General features: G+C 45.7%; 1 protein-coding gene across 3 annotated transcripts in view; it reads left to right on the top strand.

Moving 5' to 3' along the window:
• The window catches only part of NTRK3 (neurotrophic receptor tyrosine kinase 3), a 201,069-nt gene that overhangs the window by 64,677 nt on the left and 109,199 nt on the right, over window positions 1-27,193 (top strand). For all 3 annotated transcript variants that reach the window (XM_030281417.4, XM_030281419.4, XM_030281418.4), the window contains exons 8-11: window positions 751-1,047; window positions 4,399-4,422; window positions 5,217-5,287; window positions 6,989-7,091. In XM_030281417.4, coding sequence (XP_030137277.1) covers window positions 751-1,047; window positions 4,399-4,422; window positions 5,217-5,287; window positions 6,989-7,091 — 495 coding nt within the window. The remainder of the gene's footprint in view (window positions 1-750; window positions 1,048-4,398; window positions 4,423-5,216; window positions 5,288-6,988; window positions 7,092-27,193) is intronic.

Raw genomic sequence — 27,193 nt, forward strand, 5'->3', positions numbered from 1 at the left:
GCACAAAACTTGTTCTTCTAGTTCAGACCTTGCCAGCCTTGGGGTTTGGGACCTTAGGTGTAGGCGTTGTAAATGGGGTTTCAGAAGCTATAGCAGAGCAACATTTGAATTCTCGGTGTGTCCCAAGGGGAAGACAATGCATATGCAATAAATTGCAGGTGGAGTTTCTGCTTTTCTTATCCCTCTCCCACTCTACTCCCCCTAATTAAAACACCCCTGGCGGCTGTTCGGCGAGTGAGAACTCCTTTGGGATATTCAGGCAGTCAAAGCCCCCAAGGACAGACAGTCTCTGAGGGATGTTTGCTTCCACAGCTATGCAATCCAGAATTGCTCTGTGTGACTGGAGACCTCCCACAGGCACCTTGCACATCTGTAATGTAATGGAACAGTGCTACATCACTGTGTCCTCCTTAATGGGGACAGGCAGTCTCCACGGGATCCCTAGGGGGAAGGAGAGCAGAGGTAGATGTGTGGACAGGACAGTTTAAGCTTAATTGTTTCTGGGCTGGTGAAATTTCCATCCCTGTCTTTTATTTATACCCCTGTTTGGGAGGCCAAGAGGCCTCAGACCCTCCTTTGAGGGAGGGTGGAGTGGTTCTCATGACAGCGCTGCTTCTTTACAGCCATCCATGGGAAGAGTAGAAGGAACAAGTGATTTTGGAGGTTTTCAATGCTCTTAGTTTCCATGGTGCACAGAGTGGTGGCGTTGGGTGGAGGTTGCTGTGAGCCTGCCATGTTTCTCTCTGCTAGATCCCCCTCGCATCCTTACTCTGGAGGAGCCGGTGCTACACATGGACCACTGCATTGCATTTGCAGTGCATGGGAACCCAGCTCCCACCCTTCACTGGCTGCACAATGGCCAGGTCCTCCGGGAGACTGAGATCATCCGCATGGAGTTTTACCAACAAGGGGAAGTGTCTGAGGGTTGCCTGCTCTTCAACAAACCCACTCACTACAACAATGGCAACTACACGATTGTGGCCACCAACCAGCTGGGCTCAGCCAACCAAACTATCAAAGGACACTTCCTTGAAAAGCCTTTTCCAGGTAGGATATTCAGTTTATCTCATCAGGGCTCCTTGCAATCTGAAGGTCTTACTATGGCCTTGCCAGGAATCCTTGCACCTCAACAAGGCCTTGACAACCCGAGTTGGCTTTGTCTGAACATCAGGTTGGAAGAGGTGACCCCTGGCAGCCTCTTTCTGATCAGTATGATTTTCCTACACAAATGTACTTTGGTGTCATATGAACTCTTTAATGCTGGGAGAGATGCTAACTGCTTTAGATAATTTTATTTTGTAGCATATTCTGCAGTGTATTTATTTATTTATTTGAAAGACCTTTAGGAATTTCCATGGGAATAGGATTTAAGTTTGGCCAATTATTTTGTATCTCCTTTTGGGTGCCCCAATGATGTTGCTGAATTTTTTTCTAGAGAAAGTGTTCTGCTTTGTGGTAGTCATAAGCTATAGAAAGGAAAAGCCTTTGAAGTGATGCAGCCTGTCCCTTTGTTTCTTTTACTTCTAGCTTGCATCCGTGCAATGATAAAAGCTGGATGCAGCGGTGTCAGGATTGTTTTCTTTCCAAATGCAATATGTGCAATTCCAGGATGACAGGGCTACAAAAGATGCGACAGCTCAATTAGTCACTTTGCATCAGTTTGCTGGGATTTCTTAACTGATTGCTTGGAATTCCCTGTTGCACTCCCTGGTGATTCACAGCTTAAGCGTTAAAAAAAAAAAAAAGCGTTTGAGGACATGAAGATCCATCTCTGGGAAGCACTGTAAAGACTTTTGTCATGGCCTGTCTGCTCTGTAGGAGCAGCTTGGTCTGTTCCCTGACAGTGCAACACCATGCTGGCCATCATGGAGTTAAGATCTGTGTTGCCTTCAGGAATGATGCCATGAGAAAGTGGCAGCTCTAAATTGGCCCCTGCAGCCCAAGAAAATCCAGCAAAATAGGGCGTTTGCTAAATATAGCAAAATACCAACGGTACTCTCATTTATTATTTATATCACACCATATATGTACACAGAGTTTTCCCGCAGGTCAAATATCATAAATGCAAACCCAAATCTCTGCCTTGAAGATCTGACAATTGAACAAATGAGCTGATATGGATGGGAGTGGAAAATGTGTATTCTGACTTCAAGGATGCTGCCCTGTTTGACTATCTGACCTATTTATGTTTCTTTCTGTCAGGGCAGAAGAGCATATCAAACGTAGGTGGGTGAGGAGAGGTGCACAGGTTTGCAGTCTCAGCTCTGTCAGGTCCCACCTTTGTGACTCAATTTCCCCATCTGTGAAACGAGGGCAGCTCCTAAGTAGGTGCTGGACCTGCAGGAAAGGGAGGCAGATATGCTTCCCTTCTGGAGAGCTGATTTGGGAAAGGAATCTGAGCCACACTGCGGTGTGGAAAAGCACATTGATGTTTGAAGAGCATCTTGTGTAAGAGGCTCTGGGAGAATGGGGTTCTGTGAATATATATAAAATATTGCCTTTGTGAATGCAGCTCCACCCATGCCTCATGTGCTGTTGGTGTGGGATGCTTACTGACCCATTTCCTTTATTTCTTCTGATCCAAAGTCCCAAGCCATTCCTCACCCTGGCAGACCCTGTCAGCCCAATGCAGGATGTAATTTACTTTCCTGGAAGCTTGTTGCTTCGTCCACTACCACAGCTGGCATATACATTCACTGCAGCTGACATTTATAATTTCCCATTTGAAGGTAGATCCTTCAGAAAATGCCACACACTGAAGGCTCCCCAGCGTGGCTCATTCCAGCCCCTTGATGCTTACAGCAATTCACACGTGCAAGGGCTTTGCTGTCACTACCCAGGGTGAGATTATTATTCTTAATTCATTAATGAAAGCACAGTGCCTGGAAGACTTGGTCAGCACAGAAAAGGACCTATGATCATGTATTTTATATCCCTTGTCAAAAACCTCTCATTGGCCACATTCTGCTTTCTGGGCTGAGAGGAGCAAAGTGCTGTTAGAAGCTGGGATCTGGGACATATAAGCTGCATGCCATATCTGCCTTCTCTCTGATGCTGCAGGGCAGTGGCTCTCAGGACAGATTTGTGTCATTTCCTGTAAGAATCTCATTGCATGTTGTCATTGGTATCTCTGCCACAGGCTACTAACTCCGTATTTAATCCACAGAGGTTAATGTACCTGTGATGGGTGTTCAGTTCTTTGAGAACTTCTCATAGAACTCAAGTTGGCTGAAATTTCTTGGCTATTTTTTATGCTTGGAAAAATAGGGTATAATGGGAAAAGAACCTTTTTGTGCGTTTCTGTTGAATTGCTTAGTCCAGCAGAGAAAAATGGAAAGGGGAAAATGTAGAAGCAGCAAGAATTTTATGACTAGACTCTGCCTTAATAGAAAAGAAAAAGTCTTCAAATAAATTTTTTTTTTCTTTTTTTTTCCCCTCTCTTGCTAGAAAAAGCCAGGGAAAGTTACTCTTTTGCTTGACTGAAAAAAATATTTGTTCTGTTTTTTTCCCCTGGGTTTGGAAAGCCATGTTTGTCACCTGGGGTTTGTTTTACACTCCCCTTCCAAACCTCACCCATGTTCCAGTGTGAGCATTCCAGCATCCTTCCAGGAGCTCTCAGCCAGCAAAGCTGTGCAAACTCCAGTTAATATTGGGCTCAGTTTCTTACAGTGGCGAGTGAATTGGAAGCTGACGTGATTCTCACTCTGTGTAAACTGAGTGTCACCGAGGGCTTTAGACCTTGCTGTCTGTGGCCTCGGCCACCTCTGGAGCTGAAGGAGCTTTGCTGAATAGACTGGAGCAGTCAGCAGGCTGACAGCAGGGCCTGCTGTGGTTGTCTCGGGCAAGAGGCAGCTCTTGGACAGCCACAGCCTCCGTGTGCAGTTCAGAAGCTCTCAGCTGGTCTGAGTGACTCATGAAGGTCACAGGAGATCTCCTCTAACTCCTGGCCCCAAGCTGGGCTCTCCTCCATGGGAACTGGTCCTTATCCTTGAAGGATTTTGTCCACGGGTGGACACTGCTATGCAAGGCAAAACCTGTTTCTCTCCCCTCCACCTCCATCCTGCAGAGCCCTGTGTGTCTGTTGAGCTTTGCTTGTCTGCTGAAAGCAGGGGTGTTTACCCATCACTCAGAAGTGCTGCTTGTTCTCTATTTTGGCCCCACAGTAGCATCCTCCCCCTCCTCTTTCAGCCCAAGGTTCTCCATCCTGACCTCCAGCAAGTCCTGCTGGCCCATGCACTGCAATTTCCAGGAACAGTTGCCCAAGAGGGAACAATATGATTAGTTGGTTTCCTGGTCTCTTTGGGGTGGTGGAGTATGTCTGAAGCGGGTGGGGAAGGAGACCCCTCTCCCTTTGCTGTGCTGCTGACTGTTTTGCTTTTCTCTTTGTCCTTTCCACAGAGAGTACGGACAGCTTTGTGTCAAGTAAGTGTCTCCTTGCCTTTTGAATACTGTGGCTGGTTTGTCTCTGTGATTTCCCCTTCCCCTCTGTGATTTACATAGCAAGAATGAGGAAGCCAGAAGCAGGTTGGTGGAGGTTGCACAAAACCCTGGCTTCCCTGTGCATGAACAAGATTGTTTGGGATCTTGTGATCAGCTTGATAATCTCATGAGACCAGGAGATGTTCATTTGCCTCTAGTGTTTCCCAAAGAAGGTCCTATAAAGGAAATGATGGTTGGTTGTGGCGTAGCAAAAGGGATCTTAATTTCAGGCAGGCTGGGCTGTCCCCAACAACATCTCTCTGCCGTGGGCTGGGATGAGAAGCAGGTCTCAATTCTGTTGTGTTTCTTCAACAGATTATTCCCTCCCCCCTGCAAAACACATCATACACCACAAAAAGCATTCAACTTAATGTTTGTTCAGAGCAAGTTTTGCTGGAGTTAGTTCTGTTTTAACTCCACTTAGCTCAGTAGATTTCTGAAAATAGGAAGAGGGCTTAAGGGTGGTGGGAGACTATTCCAGGACACCAGGCACCCAAATGTTTCTCATTTGTGAGGCTGGAACAACATCAACATAGTGCTGGTCTGTGTTTTCTCTGCTGGTGTGCAGAGGGAACTCTCTGATGGTTGATTTGTGCCTTCTCAAACAGAAAGCTGCAGCCTCTCTTAGGGGTGAACTGAATCTCCTTGGGCCAGGCACTGCTGTTGGAATGTGCTGGTGCCTTGGGAGTCCCGTGAGAGCCACACTGAGTTTTCTGTCTTTGATGTTTTGGTTTCAGTCGGTGATTATGAAGTGAGTCCCACCCCACCGATCACTGTGACCCACAAACCAGAGGAGGACACTTTTGGGGTGAGTGCTGGTGTCTTCTCTACAGAACTGCTCAGTATTTGTATTTCTCTGCTGTTTTGAGATGTTTGCAAGAGAAATCTCTTCCTTTATGACTCAAGGCAGGAATCAGAAGGATTTTGTGGCTTGTGTTGGGCAGGTAAAATACTGACACAAACCATCTGATCCTCTTGGGTCTGAAGTGTGAAACCAGGGAACCCTTTGAAAATAAGGCATCCTGTGAAGTCTCTGCTGGAAGGGTCAGGAATTCTCACTCTTAAAAAGCAGCACCCAGAGAACAAACAAACAGGCAATTGTGTGTTTTGGACTTATTGATTTGGTAAGCTTAGCCTGGTGAAAGACCTGGGTTTAGTTTGGTTCAATTCTGTCAATGTGTGTTTGCCCTCTCTCCTGCTGTGCAGGACATGCCTAAAATGAAAAAGGAAAGTAAGTCTAGGGCTTATCAGATCTCAGCATTGTCTTTCTTTTGCAGAATCCCAGTAGAAAAAAGAAAAAAAAAAAGTGTGCATAAATATTAAAAGAAAAAAATTAGCGTGTTACACAATTGCTCTAATTCTGTAAAAGTTTTAAGATACTGAAATCCACGAGGTGTCAACAGAATAAGCAAAACTCTGTCCACCCTGGTTTCAGTTCTCATCTAACAGAAAATCTCCTTTAACTGAAGTGGAAGCTTTGAACAGTGAGGCTGGAGTAATAATGTGCACAGATTATTAAATATAAAGCACAGAAAATAAGCCAGGGATGAAAATAGAGCGTAAAATAAAAATTTAAAAATATTATAACAAATGTACCGAGAGCAGGGAAAAAGATTGCAAAATGAAATTACTTCTTCTTAGTTAAATGATGTATTTTCTATTATAGCAGAATACAGTTTTGTAAAAGGAAGCAAAGTCTAAATGCATCACAAGACCTAGTACAGAACAACTGGACACATGCCAGAGAAATTGTTGTTTACATCAATGCAATAAAAAGTATTTTGAGCAAAGACTTGAAGTAATACATATTCATAAATATTAAAATAAACCTGGAATTGTAAACCCTTTAGGGCAAGGAGGTTTTCTTTCCCTGCTTGTACACTGCCATAGTGGAACCACAGCTCCAGTGAAGGATGTGGACATTGCTATACTCTAAATATTTACTAGTAAAATTACAATAAATAGGAAACAGTTAGAGGCTTTTGGAAAACTCATTTTTACAAAAAGTTTTTACAAGGAAAAACTCCTTAGTTCTACTTAAGTTCTTCTGTCTTCTCTTTGTGTTATATTATTTTCCCTCAGTTTGTCCTGCGGGATTTTTGGGTGGAGGTAGAACTGTGCTCCCCGCTGATCTTTGAAGAGCTTTAGTGTTGTGATGTCATGGCAAAGAGGTGACGTCATAAGTGAAGGTTTGGGGTGTGATGCAGTGAAGGGAGAGCCCAGGCATTGGAGCAGAGGTCTTTTTCCCCTGCAGATATATGGAGTGAGAGAAAACAGGTGCCAGGAGAGTGTCACTGATGGGAAGATCCCAGACCTCCCAGTCCTGTAATGCCTCCAAGCTGCACCAGGGCCTGCTGCTTTAGCTTGTGCTTTCCTCCATAGCTGATATCCACGGGGGTGCAGCAGATGGTGTGAGCCTGTAGAAAGGTTAACTGGGCAAGGAGGTGCTGTATTTCTGATTTAGACTCCTAAATTCCTCTGTGTTGACTCTAAGGCTTCTTCCTTCCAGGTTTCCATAGCGGTTGGGCTGGCAGCTTTTGCTTGTGTCCTCTTGGTCGTCCTCTTTATTATGATCAACAAGTATGGCCGGCGGTCCAAGTTTGGGATGAAAGGTAGGTGCAGTTGCTTTCCCCTAGCAGGAGGCACCTTCCAGGACTGCCCAGCTCTTATAGCACGCGTGGAAAGGTGTTGTGGCTTTATTCTTACAACGCAAAGCCTTCCAAAGGGAGTGCAGTCCTCTTCTGTTTGTTGAGAGAGTAATGGAAGCAAAATGGACTGGTGGTTCTCACCTGTGTGAGCTTCTGTGGGCAGAAGTGTGGACGTGTGTTCCTTCTGAGTACCTAACTGCATCTACAGGTTGTCCAGGAGAGCTTTGAGTCTGCTCCCTCCAGCCCTGCACTGTGTTCAGGACAGCATGGTCTTGGGTGAAATCTGTTTTATGGACTTGATGCTGCACAGGCTTCTGCTGCGCTGGCTGCAGAGCACAGGGTGTGCAGGGGGAACAGAAGCATGTAAAATTGGTTTGAGTTCTCTTGGGAAGGCAGGTGCAGCCACTCTGTGCCCATCTCAGAGTGGGGACTGAGATGCTGCTGTCACTTTATGACTATACTGGGAAGGCAGTAGTGTGGAAGGTGACTCTCTGATGAAAGGTTTTCTCCTCTGTGTCATGAATAACGACTTTAGAAATTTATTTCAAGTATCACTGATATTGAGAAGGCATTTGATGTTTGCCAGGCAGAACTGGTCTCTGTCCTAGGGACAACAGCTCTGCGATGAGGCAAAGTCAATGCCAGAAGTAGATAATTGTGTGTCATCTGGTTTTTGTGACTCTGCGGATATCTCCAGTTGGGCAGTGTTGATGGTGCCCAGTGAAGGCAGAAGGAAGAGCCTCCACATGACAAAGTAGTTCCCAGCCTAATTGGTGGCTTGTGCATGCCCTGCTTGAAGCCAGGCTTTGACAAACACGAGCTTCTCCCAAGGCTCCCAAGTCACTGCCTGTTTCCTTGCCTTGCTGTGGTCCCTTCTTCAGGGCAGGTTGCTAGATTTGGGAATGTTCCTTGTACTTGCCTAGGGTTTTGTTTTCTTCACGTAGACATTTCCTGAGTGGGTCCAGATGGGAATCTGGCTGGAGTTTCTCCTGTGCATCCTATGGAGATAGAAGACAGGACATTTAATTAAATAGTGACTCTTCTACACCAACTTAGGAATATTTAGTCCATATGTCCAATGATAAGAACCATCTGGTGGAGTGTACTGACTGGTGGGTGGAGTAGAGGAATAGAAGACATGGTTCCTGGGATCAATTCCCAGCTCTTCTACTGACTCACTTAGTGGCCATAGGCAATTAGCTTTCTTAACCTCTGCCTCTGCTCTAATTTCCCCATCTGTAAAACTGGGATGATGTTATGTGCTTTCTGGAGGGATTTGTCAGAACACATTGGAAGTGCTTGGGCATGTGCCACTGATGGAGCTTTGAGATACAAATATGAAAAGGAAAAGTAACATCTGACTCCAGTGGGAGAATCAAAGGGGAGTGAAGTGAGCCTAATGTGAGTAACAAGTCTTGGTGAACAGATGTGTGTATGTGTTTAGAGGTGTTTGGATAAGTGTGTCAGCGGATATTCTGCATTCCCAGAAACCAGAGGGGTGCCATGATGGGCCCTTGTGTGTGAAGTTTAATGGAGGCAAAACTGTTTAGCCAGAAAAATCTGCTTTCCTCCTCATCATGCTGTGTTTCTTCCAACTCTGATATAAAAGCACAACCCTACAAAGTTTCTACACATTTTATTTGCTTTGCTTGGAGAAATTGAGTTAACAGAGGACAAATACATCTTCAAAACCAGGGAGATTATTAAGTCATGATTGTCATAGGCACCACCATAGCCTGCTCACACTGCCTAAACTCTGCTCAGTTAACCCTTGGGCAAGAGGCATCCTTTGTGGCACCCAGTGTGTTGTCATTTACTAAGGAAGAAACAAAAAATCCAAACTCCGAGTCTTTTTGGGCAAGTGCATCCCCGATTCGGGAGCTGTTTGTTGCCAGCTGATATATTGCCACTTGTTGTTGAAATCCCAGCTTGGCAAGCCTGCAGGAGCAGACTTTTCCTGTTGATTTTGTCAGATGCAGAACATTGTGTGCTCGTGTTGGACATGTTACCTAAAGCACCTCATGAGGCTTTCTGAGTACATCTTTTTCCTTCTGCTTCTCCAAGTGTTGAGCAGATGGTTTGTTTCCTAGAGAGAGGTGAGCATGGACTGACAGAGTTGGATGTCACGTTGTGTTTGGAAGGCTCCCTGGGCCAGCCTGCTGGATTGCCCACCAACCTTAGAACCAGGCTGCCAAGCGTCCAGCTGCTTTTGTAGAAAGAAAGCCATTGTGGCTCGAGGGATGTGTGCTGGGAGAGGACTCTGAGGGGATGGTCTGTCCACTTTTGTCTTCTTCTGCTGGTGGCACAGCCTTGGAGCAGTGCAGCAGAGTCGGGCCAGAGCCAGACCCGGTTCCTGCTGCAGCGGTGGGAAAGCCTGCGGAGCCGAGCGTGCCTGCGCGGGGCTGGAGCGCTGGCACCAACAAAAGCTCCTTTGAGAGCAGCTCTGACGCGCTGTGCTCCTCAGCTGAGCTCGCCCAGCCTGGCTCAGGGCCATCCCTCTCGCCTTCCCCTGCTCCCTCCGGAGAGGACATTCATTAACACGGAGCGGCGGAGGTCAGAGCCCCTTTCTGGCCGCCTGTCGGCTTTGGCTGCTCTCGCTGGGAGGGAACGGGGTGGGCTGAGGCAGCTGGGGGGAGACAGGAGCTCACTGGAGCTGGGGTGGTGGAGGCGGCAGGGAAATGGCAAACAAAGCTCCTTTTTCTTGTGAAAAGTGGTGCTCCGTGAGCAACAGAGAGGCAGTGGAGCGAAAACCACTGGGAAAAATGAATGCTAAAACCGAGACTCGTTGAAGTTGCAGAAAGGCAGCCACTTGCTGAAGGGTGTTGTATCCAGAGGAGGGGCCAGGATGCTTTTTAAAGCCTTGTATTAGTGTGGGGAAAAGAAAAGGGTCTAAACAAGCAAGAAATTGAAATTTGGAGTCCTTTGGTTTACTCCGTGTCCCAAGAGGGTGTTGGTTTTTTTTTTTTTGATGGTGTAGGCCACATGGAAATAAGGAGCCCAATATCCTGCTCTCAGTCGCTACTTGCTGTGACTCTGGGGCCAGTGTTCCACGTTCCCTGAGTGCCCATCCAAGGTGGAAAGCTTTATACCTCACCTCCTGGGGTCAGGCTTGTCACTACAACCCTTGTAAAGAGTGTCTTCCAATCTGAGTTTAATCTCAGCAGATGACAGGAAATGAAATTTTGTAGTATAATAAAAAAGCCACATGCAAGTCCCAGGACTAAGAAAAATTAAATTTTGTGAAAGAATAATAATGACACAGAAAACATCTGGGGCATACAAAGTGTTTGGATCGCGCAGTGATGGAGACTGTAAATACTTCGTTTGGTAGACTAAAATATATTTCCCTTTTATTTCTTTTCTGTTACATTTGCAACTGCCTCAGGATGAAGGACGTATACTCATGCAAATCTGTGATGTGTTCCTGGTGCTGCACAACTTCAATAAAAAACAAATGGAGTTAGCTGAGATATGCAGAGAAAGGTGCTAGAGAAAATTTAGAGACAAGAGCACTTGCAGTTTTGCTGAGATTGACTGTTTTCCAGGCTCTGAGATTAAAAACTACTTCTATTGTCCAAACAAGGTTTTCTTCCTCGAGTGGAGCCAGTGTCAGTGAATGGTTCAGACTTGGTTACTGCTGGCAAAGAGTCAATTGGTTTTTAATCTGATTTCCTAAAGAAATAAGGTGTGTGATCATGCTGCCTCTCTGTACATACACCAGTGTTTGTGCACAGCTCTGCCTGCCTGCATTTCCCCTTTCTGTGCTGCAGCTTCTGGATGTGCTGGCCAGTTCCACACAGAGGAGAGGGAACAGGACTTACAGATGCCTTTACAGGGATCATGGAATTAAGGGAACTTAATAGAATGACAGGTCGGGTGATGTCCTGCTGATAAAAATGCCTCAAGGCTTTCTGGACATTGGAGAATTCACATGGAAGCTCAGCCTTGGACAGAAAAACACAGAGGTCAGGCTTTCATGGGGTCTGCTCCGGTGCATGGTGTGCACGTGTGTGCACATGCATATATGTGTTTTCTTTCTGAATAAACAGAAACAGGGAGGAGGTGGGGGAGAACTGAATGAACAGTAAACAAATACTGCCCACGCTTTCCGTAACGTTTGAGGAATCCCATTGCTATCAGTTTATTTGATATTTGCTCTAATAGCCCTGATCAAAGTGCTGGCACTGCTGATGTGCATGTGGATGTCAGAAATACTTGCAGAGCTGTTCCATTGTAATTTAGTGTTAGTTAAAAGGTACTTAAAGCAGTTGCCTATTTGATTATGATTGGGGACCATTAGCATTTTTTTCCATAAACAGATGGTTACTGTCCACTGAATTGATTGCAGAACAATTCCAGAGTTCTAATTCAGAAGGAGCTGTTCCTGGAAAGATATCTTGGGTGCCTGGCTTTTTGCTTTTGTGATTTGGATTTTTAATTTACTTTTTAAAGTTTTTTTTGAAGTTTTTCCTCTTTCATTATGTAATTATTGCAGGTTCAAAGGCAGGGAAATATATACATATATATATATCTCAGAGCCATGATCTGCCTTTTAGATGAGGCTTAATTCTGTCCCATGTTGCCTTGGCCAAGCCTGGCTATAATCATACACTGATTTTATTTTTTTTTCTCCCCTGATTATTTGTTGTATAGGCATGGGCAAACTCTCTGCAGCTTGGAGAGCCAGCATAAGGGTTTGCTGCTCAGGAGAAATCTGTGATCAGGGCCCTTTCATTCCTTCCTCCTGGGATCCTGCCATGTAGCAGGAGCAGGGAGAAAGAGCAAAGTACTATCAATCTGCCACAGCCACAGGAGAGAAACAGCCATACATCAGCAGCTATGGCAAATTCCAGGGATTTGGGGGTGTGTGGCTCTCCAGAGCAATGGGTTGTAAATGGGAACCCATTGCTGCTGAGTTCCTTAAGCTGGGTGTGAGATGTGCTGAGCCCCCTGAAACACCAGAGCAGAGCTGCTGCATGGGACTGATGGAATTCAGGGGTTCTCCTTGCTGGTATCCTTCAGTTTGTTTGCAAATACCCTTGATATACTTCTACTCCTCAATATTACTTGGGTTTATTTGCTTGGGAAGTGGATTGAAAGGGCATGTGGTTTCACTGGGGCTTCCTCCTATAAATACCTGCTTATACTCTGCTGAAGTGCAAGCTGTGCTATTTTTATGTTTATTTATTTAATGCCTTCAAGGTGATAAAGCATAAAGCTCTTTGAGCTGCTGAATATTGCTTTCTATGACTGCCTGAAAGTAAGTTGTAGACTGGTGGGGGTCAGTGCCAGTCCCTTCTCTCAGATAACAAGAAACAGGTCAAGAGGACAAGGCTGCACCATGGGAGGTTTAGATTGGATATTAGGGAAAATTGCATATTAGGGAAAATTTCTTCACTGGCAGAGTGGTCATGCATTGGAACTGGCTGCTCAAAGAAGGGGTGAAACCACTGTCCCTGGAAGCATTAAGAAAACATGAATGTGGCACATATCGTGGTAGAATTGGCAGTGTTAGGTTAATGGTTGGACTAAATGATCTTCGAGACCTTTTCCTGCTTTAATGGTTTTATGGCAAGTGTCTCCCCCTCTGCTGTGCCGTGCACTCTGTAGCTGGCATGGTGGCAGCAAGGGACAGCTGCTATGAAGCCCTGGGTTCCGTGGCAAACCTTTGGGAGATCCCACCTGTCCCCTGAGGTGCTGTGACTGTGACAGGCTTCTGCTTCTTCTCTTTGCAAAGGCAGATCCGCTCTCACTCCAGCAGTAAATGCTTGCACCTCTGGTCCCTCAGTTCAGGTGGTGTTGGTCTGGTGAAGGCTTGGAAGGTCACACTGTTCCCTGGTGCTGTCTGAAGGGGCAGGGAGCCACCCTTGGCTGGACAGGGGCACTCAATGACCCTACAGGAGAAACAGTGAGCAAAAGGTCAGGCTTTATTTAGACCTAGAGATAAAACATTTTCCCACTCCCAGAAGTATTAATAGGTTATTTATAAAGGAAATGTAAAGTGCACTGACCAGCCATTATTTATTTCGCTTGCTGTTACAAAATCCAGGTGTCTTTTTTTAGGCCACTGCTGAAAGTAAAAAAAAAAAAAAAAAGATCTGTGGTGTTCAGGTGACCCAAGAAGCCCCAAGCCTGCTTCACACCATATCCCTGCAGGCTCTTCCTCCCTGTGCATGACCTCCCTCTCTCAGGGTGTCTGTGTTTGCTCCTATCCCCATGACCCCAGGTGCACCACCCACCCTGAGGGAGCCCCATGGCAGAGCTGGTGTTTGCCCAGGGCAGCTCAGCATCAGCAGGGTCTCCTATCGACTTTCACAAATACTTTTCACACTGTGGTGTTAAAAGTTGCATGAGGGACCCTCATCTTACCTGTGATTCTGTATCAGCTGAGGTGCTGGAAAGAGATTGGCATTTATTTATTTTTTAATGCATTTTTTTTAATTGAAGTCTCTCTTTCCCAGCCTCAGAGTGCTGGGATGCTGCTCCTTCTAGCACCGTGCTGGCTTCTGCCTTTGTGTAAACCTGTGGTAGTGAGAGGGTGAGAATGAGCCACGGCCAGAACAATTCTGTTGATCTCCAGAATAGGTACTACATGCAGCAGCATGATATGCTATTTTGTTTAAACAATAGGGCTAAGTCTGGTGAAGATCCACTATCTCCACAATCCTTGTGTCCTGTGCACTCTCGTGTGCCTCTCTGCAGGCAGCCAAGGTCCAGACAAATGAATGCCAACTTTGATGTGTCTTTAATAAGGTGCAGGGCAGTGTTGGAAGAACCAAAGGGCTTTAATTAATATTTTAGTTGTGGTTTGTACTGCACTTGTCCAGCTATTCTTTGAAAAAGATTTTGGTACTGCTAATGCTGATAAATGGTCCTGTGGGAGGATATCCCTGTTGAGTTTATCACCTCTTCTTCCTCATGACTTGCTGCAGGACTGTTGTTCATTTATGTGGTATTTAGGCTGGGATGCAGAGATCTGTCACTCTGTCCTTAAACCCTGGAGCAGGAGAGCTCAGCACTTTGTCAAGGGACAGGTGACTGTGATGTAAATGCAGGATTGGCAGGGGAAACCTTGGGCAGCTGTGAAGGCAAATGGAGAGAAGAAAAAGAAAAGTGCTGCTTGGTTTTGAACCTGGGATGAATGTGCTTGAAGGAGTGCCTAGAAATTCAGAGGCAGTGGAATAAACTCCCAAGGGAATGGATAAGAGCTGTCAACTGGGCTGTTTGAGCTTTGACTGGTAAAAGCACTGGGGAAGCAAATTGTAGAGAGCACTGGAGCATCTGATGATCTAATGGGCTTGTTCCATCTCCAAGTTGTATTTCTTGTGGTGCAATAGAGAGCCTGTCTATGCCCAGGACAGTTCCAAAAACCTCCATCAGCAGCACCAGTATTTAGCATTTGTTGATGGAAGTTGGATGCTCAGGCATCTAATTTCAATCTACAACCATGCTATTAAAAATCAATGGACCAGAAGATAATGCCTGTACACAAAAGCAGCTGGGTAGTATTTTGTGCACAGGAGAAATAAATCACATTTGGAGTCTCATATTTTGTGTCTGAGGCACAAGGGTTATAATCCAGCTTCTGGTTGGGACAGGGCTCTTCAATTTAAGCCATGGCCTTGGATAATGCAGTAGAATAGAGGGAGAGTCTGTTACCTGAACCTGTCTTGTGATTCAGGAAAGGGACTCAGGATGTCACTCAAACTGGCCACAGGTCTTTCTTTGGAGTCTGTGTATCAGGCATACCTTCGATGTCATTCAAACTAAAGTAATGCACAACTTCAAAAACTGCAGAGGGTGAAAAACCATACAGTTACAGCAAAGGAAACAGATAGGTCTGCTTGGATTTCGGATTAAAAACTCTCTGGCTTGCTTCTCATTCCATGTGAACACCCTGTAAGGACCTCCATCTCCATCTTCTCTCCAAGCCAGCTCATTCTTCATCCTCCCCAGTAACCTGCAAGCTCTTCCCAGCCTGACACAGTCAAGAGTCAGACAAGAGGCTGTGAATTAGTGTGAGAGGAAGAACATTGTTTTCCTTCACTTTTTTTTTCCTTCATAGTACAATTCACACGGCAGGAGCTGAGATGTCGGTGCCACACCAGCTCCAGGGTGGGCAGTGCCAGAGGGGCTCCCGGGCTCATCCCTGTCCTCCTCCTCCTCCTGCAGGAGCCTGAACTGGCCTTTTTGTTGCTGACAAGATGATTTCATCCCGGTGCTCTAAGAACTCTTGTGACATCCCCAATTTTCCAGATGGATAATGAAAACCTGCGAGCAGGGCCGGCACGGCGGCTTCCGAAGCGCTCGCCTGTGGAGCTGTGTCCATTTCTGGTTTCATATCTGCTGACAGGGCTTAAAAATCATTACACTGAGTAAAGCTGGCACCTGGGGAGGCAGGTAAAGACACTGCTGCGCTAGGGCTGAGACACCTTTCTCACCATGCAGAGGAGAGATGGGAATCAGACTTGGAGCTCCTCATCCTGGTGGGGCAGTTTCTGCCTCTCCTTCTGCCAGGCTGTGCAGCAGTGCAGGAGATGCTGGCCAGATCTCCTCATCTCTTGCTCAGGAGCCTCTTGGCACCTTCTCATGGCATCCAAGGATGCCCTGAGTCTGACCTAGGGGCTCCCATGCATCCACTGGGCCAGTGCTTTGGAAAGAGCAAAACAGAGCCAAGTTCCCCAGTCAACAGGTGCATAATCCATGCAAAAAGCAAAGCATGTCTTTATCCGAAGTGGCTGTAGTAATAGCTTGAAAAAACCCCACCTATAATTTTGAGGTAACAATGGTCTAGGATCAATATTTATTCTTATTGATTTCTTAATTTCACTAACAATTTTTCATTTGTTTTTTGGGTAAATTCCCATGACCATCCCTGTGCACACAGCAGAGGGATGCTGCAGCAGGCCTGAGTAAGGAATTATGGAACGGCAGGGCCTGGTGGGTGCAGTGCTGGGGAACTGGCTGCTGAGACCTGTTTGGGAGGATGTGCATTGTGCAGAGTCTCTATTCTGGTCACCCAAGGTGCTCTGGGGCTGCACCCGGGGCAGAGAAGGCTGCTGCCAGAGAACTCAGTCTGTTTATTTAAGTTAACTCATGACTTTTGCATCCAATCCCCCTGGTTGTTCATCCCTGGGGCTGCTGTAGCTGGCTGCTCCTCCAGTGCTAAACGAGGGCATGGCTATAAACCCTCCTTCAGCCCAGCCCAGTCTTTCCAGCACCACCATCACATTTTGCTGTTGTTGCCCTTTCCTGAAGCTCCCTGGTGTGTGGGAATCTCCTGTCCCTGTGCCCAGAAGGGTTGAGGATTACCCCAGGTTTTGTTCCCCCAGTGCTGGATGGGGACAGCTCCTCCCTGTGCTGCTCCCCTGCAGGCTCATAATCTGTTTGCAGGCTGTGATCGCCACCAGCCCATCTTGACATTAACTGTTTTCCAGGTTCCTGCCTCCTGGTAAATTGGTGATTTACCCCTAAAACTTTTTATTTAATGTTTTTGAAGTCTACATCTTGGTTTTCTTACTTCTGCCCATGTTTGCTGGCTGAGGGATGCATTGCCCCTGGGACTTTGTGCCTTTGGTGCCTCTTAGGAGAAAGCAGCTGAGCCAGTGGGAATGAACCAGCTCTGCTCAGTCACTGACCCTCATTTCAGTAGTGGCTTCAGAAATTATGATGGTCCCACCTTATCCCTTGAATTGACACATATTGCCATGTAGACTATGGCTTAAAGCTCTGCTATAGTTATGCCACCCAGACTGGCACTAGCAGGGAAGAGCACTGTAAATCAGATTTACTGTTATATTAGTGTGAAAGTGCTCATATCCAAGCCAGTTTGAATTAATTTTTCAAGAAAGTTTTTCTCTGAGACATTATCAAATATATTACAGTCTTCATTGACTAATTTTGTAATTCAATCAGGGGAAAATAAGGCAGTGAAGGTAGTTCAGCATGATTTGTTTTTATAGACCAACTGCTTCATCCTCTTTATTCCACTATCACTTAGCCTCTTAAATATTTTTTTCCTTTGATTTTTCCCTATAAATTTAAAGTTAGGTTTATTAATTTATTCTTCACATCAGGAAGGATAACAAATACAAGTTTTATGCATATATGTGTATATTAAGGGAAAAGTCTTTACAGATTTAGAGAGCTTCTGCCTTCTTGACAAGTTTCTCAGCCTGGAATTAAATTGGTTGCAGCATTTGGTAATGAGTCTTCATGCCTTTTGGGCTGCTGAGTGTCTTTCAGAGTATCCTGCTCAGGTCTGTCTCTCTGTGTGGGACAAAGAGACAAAATATTGCTGAATTTTCCAGTAATAATTTTCTTAGCTGTTTTAACCATTATTTAATTTTCTTTCTCTCTGTTTTTGCTATTTTATTTTGGTTTATGCTTTAATTATATTTAAGGAGTATTAATTCTTCTATATCCTACTTGTTCTCAATCGCCCTTGCTCTAAGGAAATGTATAGAAATTGAAATTAGATACAGCCTTTTACTTTTCAATGTCTGCAGAAATCCCATTCCACCCTCCTGCTGCAGGGCAGCTGGATTTCAGCTATTTCTTCCCTTTTTTTTTTTTATATTGTTATTTAATTCTTAATAACAAAACATACTGTCTTCACTATGTTTCTTTTCCTTCTAAATTCATTATGCTGCTGGTGTATTTAGGAGCGATTTGGGCTTATTCTCTCTGCTTAAAGATTTCAAGTAATGCTTCTTGGCTGCTGCTGTCTGTTAAGGTGATATTGAAGTTAATGGGATGTCAGCATGTGCCAAAACCCCTCATCAGCAGAGCACACGTGTCCCACTCTGGCACATTAAAGCTGCAATTGTAAAGGTAAAGCAAGACACTTTCCCACCTTTTGATATGTATAGGTAAAGGCATTGATTTAAGTTCTGCTGAACCAAAAAAAGTCACTTCCTCTTAAGTGCATCCCAGTGGAGCAGCTGGAATCTGTGTTGGGCTCTGGGTGCTTCAGCAAAGGGTCTCTTGCTTGGGTTTGCTCCTGCCAGAGCTTTGCCAGTTTCAGATGAGGCTTTTGGGACCAGCCTCATGGGCAGGCTTTGTATTAATTAGCCAGAAAGGAACTAAGTTCTGCTTTTCTGCTAAAAGAGGAGAGAGGGGCTATTAAATTTTGTTAATTGAGTATTTTACTAGGATATGCTACTGGGCCTTTGAATACCTGCCAGGTGCCTGTCTTTTTTTTTTTTTTTTAAATACCTTACTTTGTTATTTCATTGAGGCAAAACCTGTCATTTATTTACCTGCTATTAGACAGCTTGCAGAAAGCTGTGTAGGCTCTCTGTGTAAGCTCTTTTGCAAAAGGTACATCAGTTCAAATTCCTGGTTGCTGTCTCTGCTTTGATACCTGCCTTTGGAAACCTTCCTGGATGCAGGCAGGGAGGCAACATGCTGTCTGAAGCTGTGCCTTGAGGATGAATCTTGGTTTCCAACCAGTGGCAGAAATGGATACATTATCCCTGGATCAGGTTTTATGTTTAAATTTTTTTTTTTTTTTTTACAAAAACAAAATTGGTGGTTTTCAAAACCAGCAAGTTTTTGTGCAAATTCAGGATCCTCCAACATCCCCTACTCATAGTGGAGAACCTTAAGTTTTGAACTCAGCACTTGAATCCTTTTCGCAGGAGCCATTTCCAAGTATTTTACTGTCAGAAGTCAATGCTAAGCTGACATGTATACACAAGGCCCTGTGTGCTTCAGGACCTCTGAACTCTCTTCTGTGGCACACGAATTCTGAGGGTTTTATGGCCCATGCAACATCAGTATCTGCAGTGCACTATGACATACAAAGGTGTTGGGAAGTTCCAGGCAGAAGACATGGAGAAGAAAAAGGAGAGTGTGTGGAAGCAGGAGGGAGAGGCAATGCAGCAGTCCAGGCTATTATTGGACAAATCCTTCATGTCACCCTCACCAAAGCAGGTAGAGGAGGAGGAGGGAGCTCCTCTCTCTTCTCCAGTGGAGCACAGGCATGGACAGGGGAGGTAGAGGTGTGGAGGGGCTTTATGAAGCTGTTAATAGCTGGTGGTAAGTGCCTATTTGGAGCTTCAGAGCCCAGGAGTGGCTGGAGCTCCCATTTGCCATTTGGCAGGCTCTGTAAGGATAAATAATCTCGGCTGCAATTTGCACTAATGATTTCCTAAGCACGCTGGCATGTCTTGATCAGTGGAGGAGGAGGGAAAGCAGCACTTCTGGCTTTTTTTGGGGTGTGAATGGGGAAGGCAGGAGGAGGCTGGGGAGAGGAGGGAGCAGCAAGTGTTTCCCATTTTGGTTAGTGGTGTGGGAGACGGAAGGTTGGTGGTTGAATTTTAATTTCTTTTATTGGTCTAGTAAGACAGTAGCTATGGGAGATGCATTACCCACGGATGTGGCTCCACTCTGCAGTCCTTGAAAGTTTTACTGAAAGGTGATGTCTTGATAAAGAACTTTGGTTCTACACAGTCCAGCAGAGTTCTGTCAGGTTAAATTATTGAGAATATATATATGACTGCCTTGATTAACAAGAGGTAGAACATATGAAAAATACTCAAACTTATGCTAGTTCAGAGCATAAGTTTGCATAAGCATAAACAAGGGAACTGTAAGCCCACCATTATTAGCCTCATGTCTCCATCACAGTCAGATCAGATTCAACAAAACCACCTCAGTGGTGATTCAACCACCTTCTTGAATTATCAGTTTGAAGATTTGAATTTAAACTGACACATTTAGAGCCTGGAAATAGGAGTGTACACTCCTGCATGTGTTTTGAGTGAACAGAAGCACTGCATGCTCTGTGCTCATGCCTTGAGCTGCAGCTGTTGAAGAGCAGGGGGTCAAACACATTGTGGTACCAAGTAAAATCTTCAGGATATCAAGCTGTAATTTCCTAGAAGCTGTAGGCTGAGGGAAATGTTTCTAGTAAATATTGGCTCCTGGAAGATAAAGAAACTGCAAGTTCTCATCTGTCTGAGGTTGTTTATCTCTATTTCTGGGGTGTTTCACAAATGCACAGATCAGGCTTTTGCTGTGGCTCTGCCTTTCCTTCTGCCTCAGACATGGGAAATGTGGGCTGAGAGGTGGGGAGATGCTGTGTGTGCACTTCTGGAGGAGTGAGGTGGAGGAGTGAGGACCCATGGATGCACCCATGTTCCAGCTTCCATCAGCTCTGAAACTTGCCATCTCAGTGTTTTTTTGGGGTTTTTTTGGGTTTGTTTTTTTTTTTTTTTTTTTGTTGGGGGTGCTCCTTTTACCAGATTAGCTGAGCTTTACTGAGAAAGCAGCTGGCAGATAATTTCATTACTGGCCACCTGTTGAGAAGTACATATGTGCCAGCATTTTTCTAAGCATAGGAGTTTAAAAAGTAGCAAAGGGAATTAACAGACAAATCCCACTGAAATTCCTCTAACATCCTTCATCAATCCTGGGTTTAATGTCTAACTAGTGCTGGGGTGTGTATGATGGGAACAGGGGATGGCACTTAATAAAGTCTTTCATTGGAGAAAATGGGCTTTACTCACAGTAACTCAGTGGGTAAGTTTGCATGGTCTTGATGAGAAGGCTGGGACTGAGACAGGCTGGGGACTGAGACAGGCTTGGGGACTGAGACAGGCTCGGGGACTGAGACCAGCTCCCTGCCGTGAGCAGCAGACCAGTGAGCCATCCGGAGTGTGTGAGGGGCTAAGGGTCAGCCAGGTAGAAATGATGCCTTGTAGGCTGTTAAAATACCGTGGCTGGATTTTTATTTATCCTCTGCTAAAAAGTCTGCCTTGGACAGTTCATCAGTTTGATGCTGGAGTAGCTTTTGCAGAGGCTTAATGAGAGGAATCACTCAGATTCCCTCCACAGCCACCCAGGAGGGGTGGGTTCCTCATTAGGTGGATGCAGAAGCATTTGGAGCTGTGTCTCCCTCACCTCTGGTAGCAGAATAAGCCTCAGGACCATCCATTAGACTTGGTAAAAGACTGGGAGACCCAAAGATGGAGCATGCTGAGGGCAAAAGCATCCTGAAATGCTGTCCTGAGCATCTCCTGCGAAGGGCAGATGTAAATGCTGACCTCCTGCACGGCCTTCCCTCAGCACAGGCTTGCCACAAAGTGGAACATGGGAATTTTGGAAGAGGTGGAAATATCTTTGGAGATGCATGTTCCTGGCAAATCTCTGGTGTCTGCTGGTGCAAAGTGCTTCCTGTGCTCCTTTACCACTCTCTTTGTTGGATATTGTTGTTATTAAACTTCTTTGTTATGGTGTCAGCTAGAAGAGATGAGGTGTGAAGGAGGTTACATTACCAGAGCCTTCTGCAGGCAATAAAAGGCAAAAATGAGAGATTAGAGATGTTTTCAAGAGATGAATAGACAAAGAGCAATGGCCTGAACTTCAGGAAGATTCGCAGGCAGGTTAGGAAAGGCTTTGGCACATAGAGGAGGATAGTGTCCTGTGGGTCTCAGATTCAGTCAAAGAGAGAAACTGAGAGTTTATAGCCAGGCAAAAGCCTGGGAAAGAACCTGAGAAGAATGTAAATAATTCTTTATCTCTCTTGTTGTTCACATTGTTTATAGTCGAAGTTCTATCGCTGTGCGTCAAGCACTTTGCACCAATGGTGTAGGTTGTTTTCACTTCAGGACCAATGGAATTGGTCCTCACAAAGCTCTGTATAAAAGAGTGGTATATTTTGAATAAACCGGAGTTTTACTCTCAGCAGCTTCCGAGTCAGTCTTCTTATTCCCGTCCTGCCTCAGCATCGACATCGTCCAGCAAGGGGGAATTCAGGGTGTGGACTGGAGAAGTGGAGCCAGGTTTCCCAGAGGTTTTGTGTGCTGTGACCCCAAGGGTCCAACTCTCTAAACATTTCTCTGCTGTGAAGGACAAACTCCCTGCAGCAGGTGGCAGAGGGCTCGTGGGACAGTGCTACTGCCCATGGGGCAGAGCGGCCATGGTCGCTCCTGCCTGCCCTCTCTCCATCCCCTCCTCTCTCTTTGGAGCTTGCCTTGCTGCCTGCTCCCCCTCCTGCCCTGTTTCCCCCTGCTGTCAGGCACTTGCTCCAGCTTTCTGACTGGAGAATTTTCCTCACGCAGGGAACGGGCCAACAGCCTTCAGTGGGAGCCTGAACTGCATCCCTGCCCTGGGAGGCTCACACAGCACGCTGCTGCCAGCTGAGCTGCAGCCCCTTGGATGTTTTTCTCCTGACAAGAGCAGCATGTGCAGATTTTCTGATACCACCCTGCGTGCTCTGGTTGTTCCCTGAGCCCGAGTTAGTTACAGCAGCTTTCAGCACGCTCTGCGCCCATCATTTCGCTGCTGGACGTGGGTATTTCATGCAGGAAAACTTTTTTTTTCTTTTTTTTTTTTTTTCCTAGAGAATGACTGAATTAAGCCATGTGTTTACTACCACTTGAGCAAAGTGGTCCCAGGCTGAGCTATAAGATATACGACTGGTGTTTAAAATTAAGAGAGCAAACATCAACAGAGAAAACTACAAGAGGGAAAAGGAGCCTGGGTAATGGAATTACATTACTTCCATGCTAATATGACCTTGGAGATGGTCTACTGCTCTGCAGGGATTTGGGAGAGTAATATATTTGATAGCATCATCTGAGAGGGTGTGCATTTATCTGAGCATATTTATATCCAAGATTACATATTTGTGTGTAGGTGCACAGTGCCTATTCATTCAGTTTATTCTGTTTTACCCATACACCTCTTTTTGGGACCCAGGGATGTGTTTCAAGTGATGCTTTGGGGTCCTCATGCCATGGGTTTTGATGCTAAAGAAAGACTTTAATGCCTTCTTCTTTAAACTGCCACCTGAAAAGCCAGAATAAAAAGCATTGCACTCCTTCAAGTCAATACACAGTGGCACCCTCCACAGGGACTAGATCTTCACTCCTTATCTCTGATGGAGCCAGGAGGGTGAGGGATTTCAAGGGAAGAAGGTGCTGTTTGCTAATGTGCCCTCTTTGTGCCATTATTAGTGTGGAGAGGAGCAGCAGCATCCCTTTTTCCCTCAGCTCTTGGGGGACCACACTGAGACACATTGATTGCTGAGGTATCTGGCTTTGAACGGAGAGATTTCCAGATCAGAACTGGTTTGGATACCTGTTGGTGGCCAGAGTGCTGTGGCGCTGGGCAGGCTAGAAATTATTAAAATCAATCTTTTATAATCAGCAGTCATGGTAGAAGTGAGTTATAATGAAATGGGTCCAGCTGTTTACAGACAGGCAGTGTGGGAGAGGTGAGCAAAGAGCAGGATTTTCCCTGTACAAAATGATCTGTGGGGAGCTGGATAACCAGAAATGTGCATGAGTCAGGGGCATCTCACCGTTCCCTCCAAACTCTGTGGCACTTAGCTTTGTTTTAGGCAGGAGCAGTGATTTTTTTTGCCTTTTCAGCTTTATTTTTTGAGGTCAGTTTTCGTTCTGGAGGATGTGTGCAAATAGTCATTATATAAAAAGAGGAAAAGAGATAAGTTCATGGTTTAGAGGGAGGGACAACCTTGGGTGATGTGGGACCTTTCTGTGTGAGGTGTTTTTTTTTTTTTTTTCTCAAGGAGAGCAATTCCTTTCCCAGTCTTCCTTGGAAGTAAAACTGATGTGAAGGGAATGGGATGACAAGAATGAATCCTTTAATGGCTCTAGTGGCTAATGAAGCTGTGGAGTGGGTGCTGAGGCTGCTTTAGCCATATTTTGGGGCCTTCTGCTGATGAAGATCATTGTTTGAGTGTGCCCAGTTATAACCCCACCCAGCATCCTCGGGTGGGTTCTCTCTAGTCACCCCTCACCTCTGCATGCCCCAGGTCCCACCTGGGCTTCCTCACCTCTCAATCCCACAGGTACTTTCTGTGAAATGCAGCTTTTTGCCTTTTATTTTGACACAGTTTAGGTGAAAGAAGGTTGTGTATCTAATATTGTCTTTAATGCTGATGGTCTATTGCAATGATTCTGTCACATCCTGGACCTCAGTGATCATGGGGTGACCACATAGAGGGATGGGCCCTGCTGCCCTCTGAAGAAGGGGCTTTGAGCTGCTTTGGGGCTGCTTTGGGGCTGCTTTGAGCTGGTGTGGGGCACCCTGAGCTCAGCTCCAAACTGGTTGTACCTCCTGTGATTGTAGGCAGCACGTAGGGATGAACCTTTGCTTGCAGTCCATAAAACACACAATAGAAACTCCTATCCACATCCAGGCAATTAAAATGTCTACTCTATGCATTAAAAAAAAAAATAATAATAGTGAAATTAATGAGATTTCAGATGTCTTTGTTAACTGGCCTGGGTTTTTTGAGTTCAAAGATGCATCATATTGCAGACCCTGTGAGTTCTGGGGAGTTTTGTTCCTTCAAGCGCTTCAGGCTGTGACGAAGGCTGAGCATCCCTGATCAGGCAGCCTGCGTGGGGTATGTCTCATCACAAGGGAAACAGGCATTAGTCAAAATGCAGCCTGGAAGGGACAAGAACAAATTTGCAAAACACTCTGCCTGACGCCTTTTGGAAGAAATTCAGAGAAGAGCAACTAAAATGATTAGGGTTCTGCAGGGAATGTATTGTAAAAAAAAAAAAAGATTAGGAAAAAGAAAAACTAAATATATGAAATGCAGCTAGACCAGATTGAAGGGAAGCAATCCCCAGCGGTGCATATTTAGAAGAGTTGAACAATGAAGAACTAAAAGGACTATTTAGGATGCTGGAAGGAAAACATAGGGTATATAGAATCAATTAAGCAATCAAAAACCTGGGGGCTGCATATCTAGGTCCCTTTTCCAAAGGAAAGAGGCTCTTGCCTCTTTGGAGCATGGAGGAGTCTCTGAAATGGATGCTGCAGCCTTTGGAAAGTTTTCAGTTGGTTCGGGGCAAGGGTGGGAAGATGATAAAGTGTTCACCACATGTCACATGGGTGATGTCCTCACTGAGGTCCCTGCATGGGGGGATGTGGGTATGGAAACCTCCTGGGCCTGTTGGGCATTTCTTTTCTCCTTAGGCAGTGTGGAGGGGTGGCTGAGCAGCCACGAGCCCTGGACTGCCTTCTCCCTTCCCTGCTGCCGTGCTGCTGCACAAAATAGCAAAACCTGGAAGGTGTGATAGGGACAACTGGCTGCAGTCTCCCTGCCTTGGCTGATTAATTAACTCTTCAGATTAATTTCCTTCCTGATTACCGCTTGATTAATTCCTCCTAACTCTGTGAGACCTCCTCACCACTTAATCCTCTTTATAAGCCCTCAGAGTGCAATGCTTGAAGTAAACATCAAGCAGGAAAAAAAAAGCAAACACTGTGAAATGCAAACACAACAGTGCTGCCAGCAGGACCCCTCCCTGTGCCAGGAGCTGCCCCCGTGGCTGCCCCATGGCTCCCTGCCCCAAGGGCTCCTCCACCCTCCCCTCTCCTCGAGCCCCTCTTTTCTCAGCAGCTCTCCAGCGTGTCTGTAGCAAATTGCACAATTTCACTTGTTGGGCCTGATAATTAGTGACAATATCCTGATAATTTGCAAAAGGGGCAGGAGGAGGGAGCTGTGCTCAGCTGTGCTCAGCAGCAGGAGAGGAGGTTTTTTTCCCCTCATCTCCTAATTAAAAGGAGCATCTGAACTCATGAAGCAGCCTTTGATGTGGGCTAGAACATGAGATACTGTGCTGGCCATCAGGGTTTGTGCCATCTCACCACCCAGACCTGCGGCGTGAGGCAGAGAGAGGCTGGGGGTGGCAGGAGCCACCAACTCAGAGGTGAGGGGTTAGTGAGGACACCAATTTTTGGATTTTTGGTGGTGCAGGGGGAGGCAATGGGGTCAGAGAGCTGAGCCTTGGCTTGAGTCTGAACAATCCACATTCAGAAGGCAGCAATCCTCATCCTGCTGAGGATTTTAAATTTCATTTTAATTTTTTTTCCTATTCCTGGGCATTTATTCCCAAAGGTCTCTAGATGCTTTAATAAACTATAAGTAAAAACATAACTTATGATGAGGAAAGAAATGCAGGCAAATGAATCCCCAAACAGTAACAAAAGCTTTTCTCCATCTTCCCTACACTCAATAACCCAACATTTACCCCTGGGAATCATACTGCTTAAAGAGCAACAGCACTTTCTTGGACATTGTTTTTGAGGAATGTTTTGTGGCTGGAAACAAAGCTGTAGTATGCACAAGCTAAGTTCTAGTGAATTTGTTGTTCTTGTGACCTCAGCTGCAATGGACACAGGAAGAATGTTTTACACCCAAGAGCCAAACTTGCTTTTTGTTTCATGGCTGTGTCATCCATAAACGTGACCCAGACTAATGAATTTGGCTGAGTTTGAACCAGCAAGTACAAAAAAAAAAATGGTGTGTGTGGATAGAGGGACAAGGAATGATTTATTTCTGTGTTAATGGAAAATAAAAACAGATCTTGGAGGTTTTTGGGGCCGAGGCTGTTCCTAGTCTGCAGCCTGTACTGCCCTGTGCTCCCTGGTGTCTTGCCACAGTCATGATGTTTGAATCTGTCTTTGGATCTGTTGGAACCAAAGGACTCTGATGAAGGAGACTGCACACAGAGAATCTATTCTCATATCAGAGCTGCTTTAAGCACAGCCCTCCAAGGTTATTTCAGTGCACCCGATAATCTTTGGCCATGAAGCCACTTGGGCCTGAGATTGTTTTACTCTATGTCACTGCCTGTAAAAAATACTCATTTTGGCTGTGTGAGCTGTGTGATAGGTGGCATATGACAAATTACAGCTGTGCTGTGCTGCTGCAGCTTGTGTAGTTCTGCAGCCCAGCCTGGGGCTCCCTTTGGTGCCATGTCCCAGTTCCTGAATTGCAGGAACAGGTCAATGATCTGTTTTGACTCTTTCTGAACTCGTGGGATGATATTCCTGCTGGGATGGGGTGAGGAAGGGATGGAGCTGTCCTGATAGCCTGCATCCTTGGGAAGTGGCAGCATGGGAGTTGTGCAGGGCTGAGGTTTCTGGCCTGGGACGTCCCAGGTCTGAGTAAATGCAGGTGGTGGTGGATTAGGAGGCCTGAATTCAAGCCTCCCTATCCCCCTGGTCATCCATTTGGAGTTGAAGCAAAAGGCACTTAGAGCCCCCACAAAGTTCCCCATTTTCCAGTTACT

The sequence above is a fragment of the Taeniopygia guttata genome, chromosome 10 (assembly GCF_048771995.1).
Source record: "Taeniopygia guttata chromosome 10, bTaeGut7.mat, whole genome shotgun sequence".
Classification (NCBI taxonomy): domain Eukaryota; kingdom Metazoa; phylum Chordata; class Aves; order Passeriformes; family Estrildidae; genus Taeniopygia; species Taeniopygia guttata.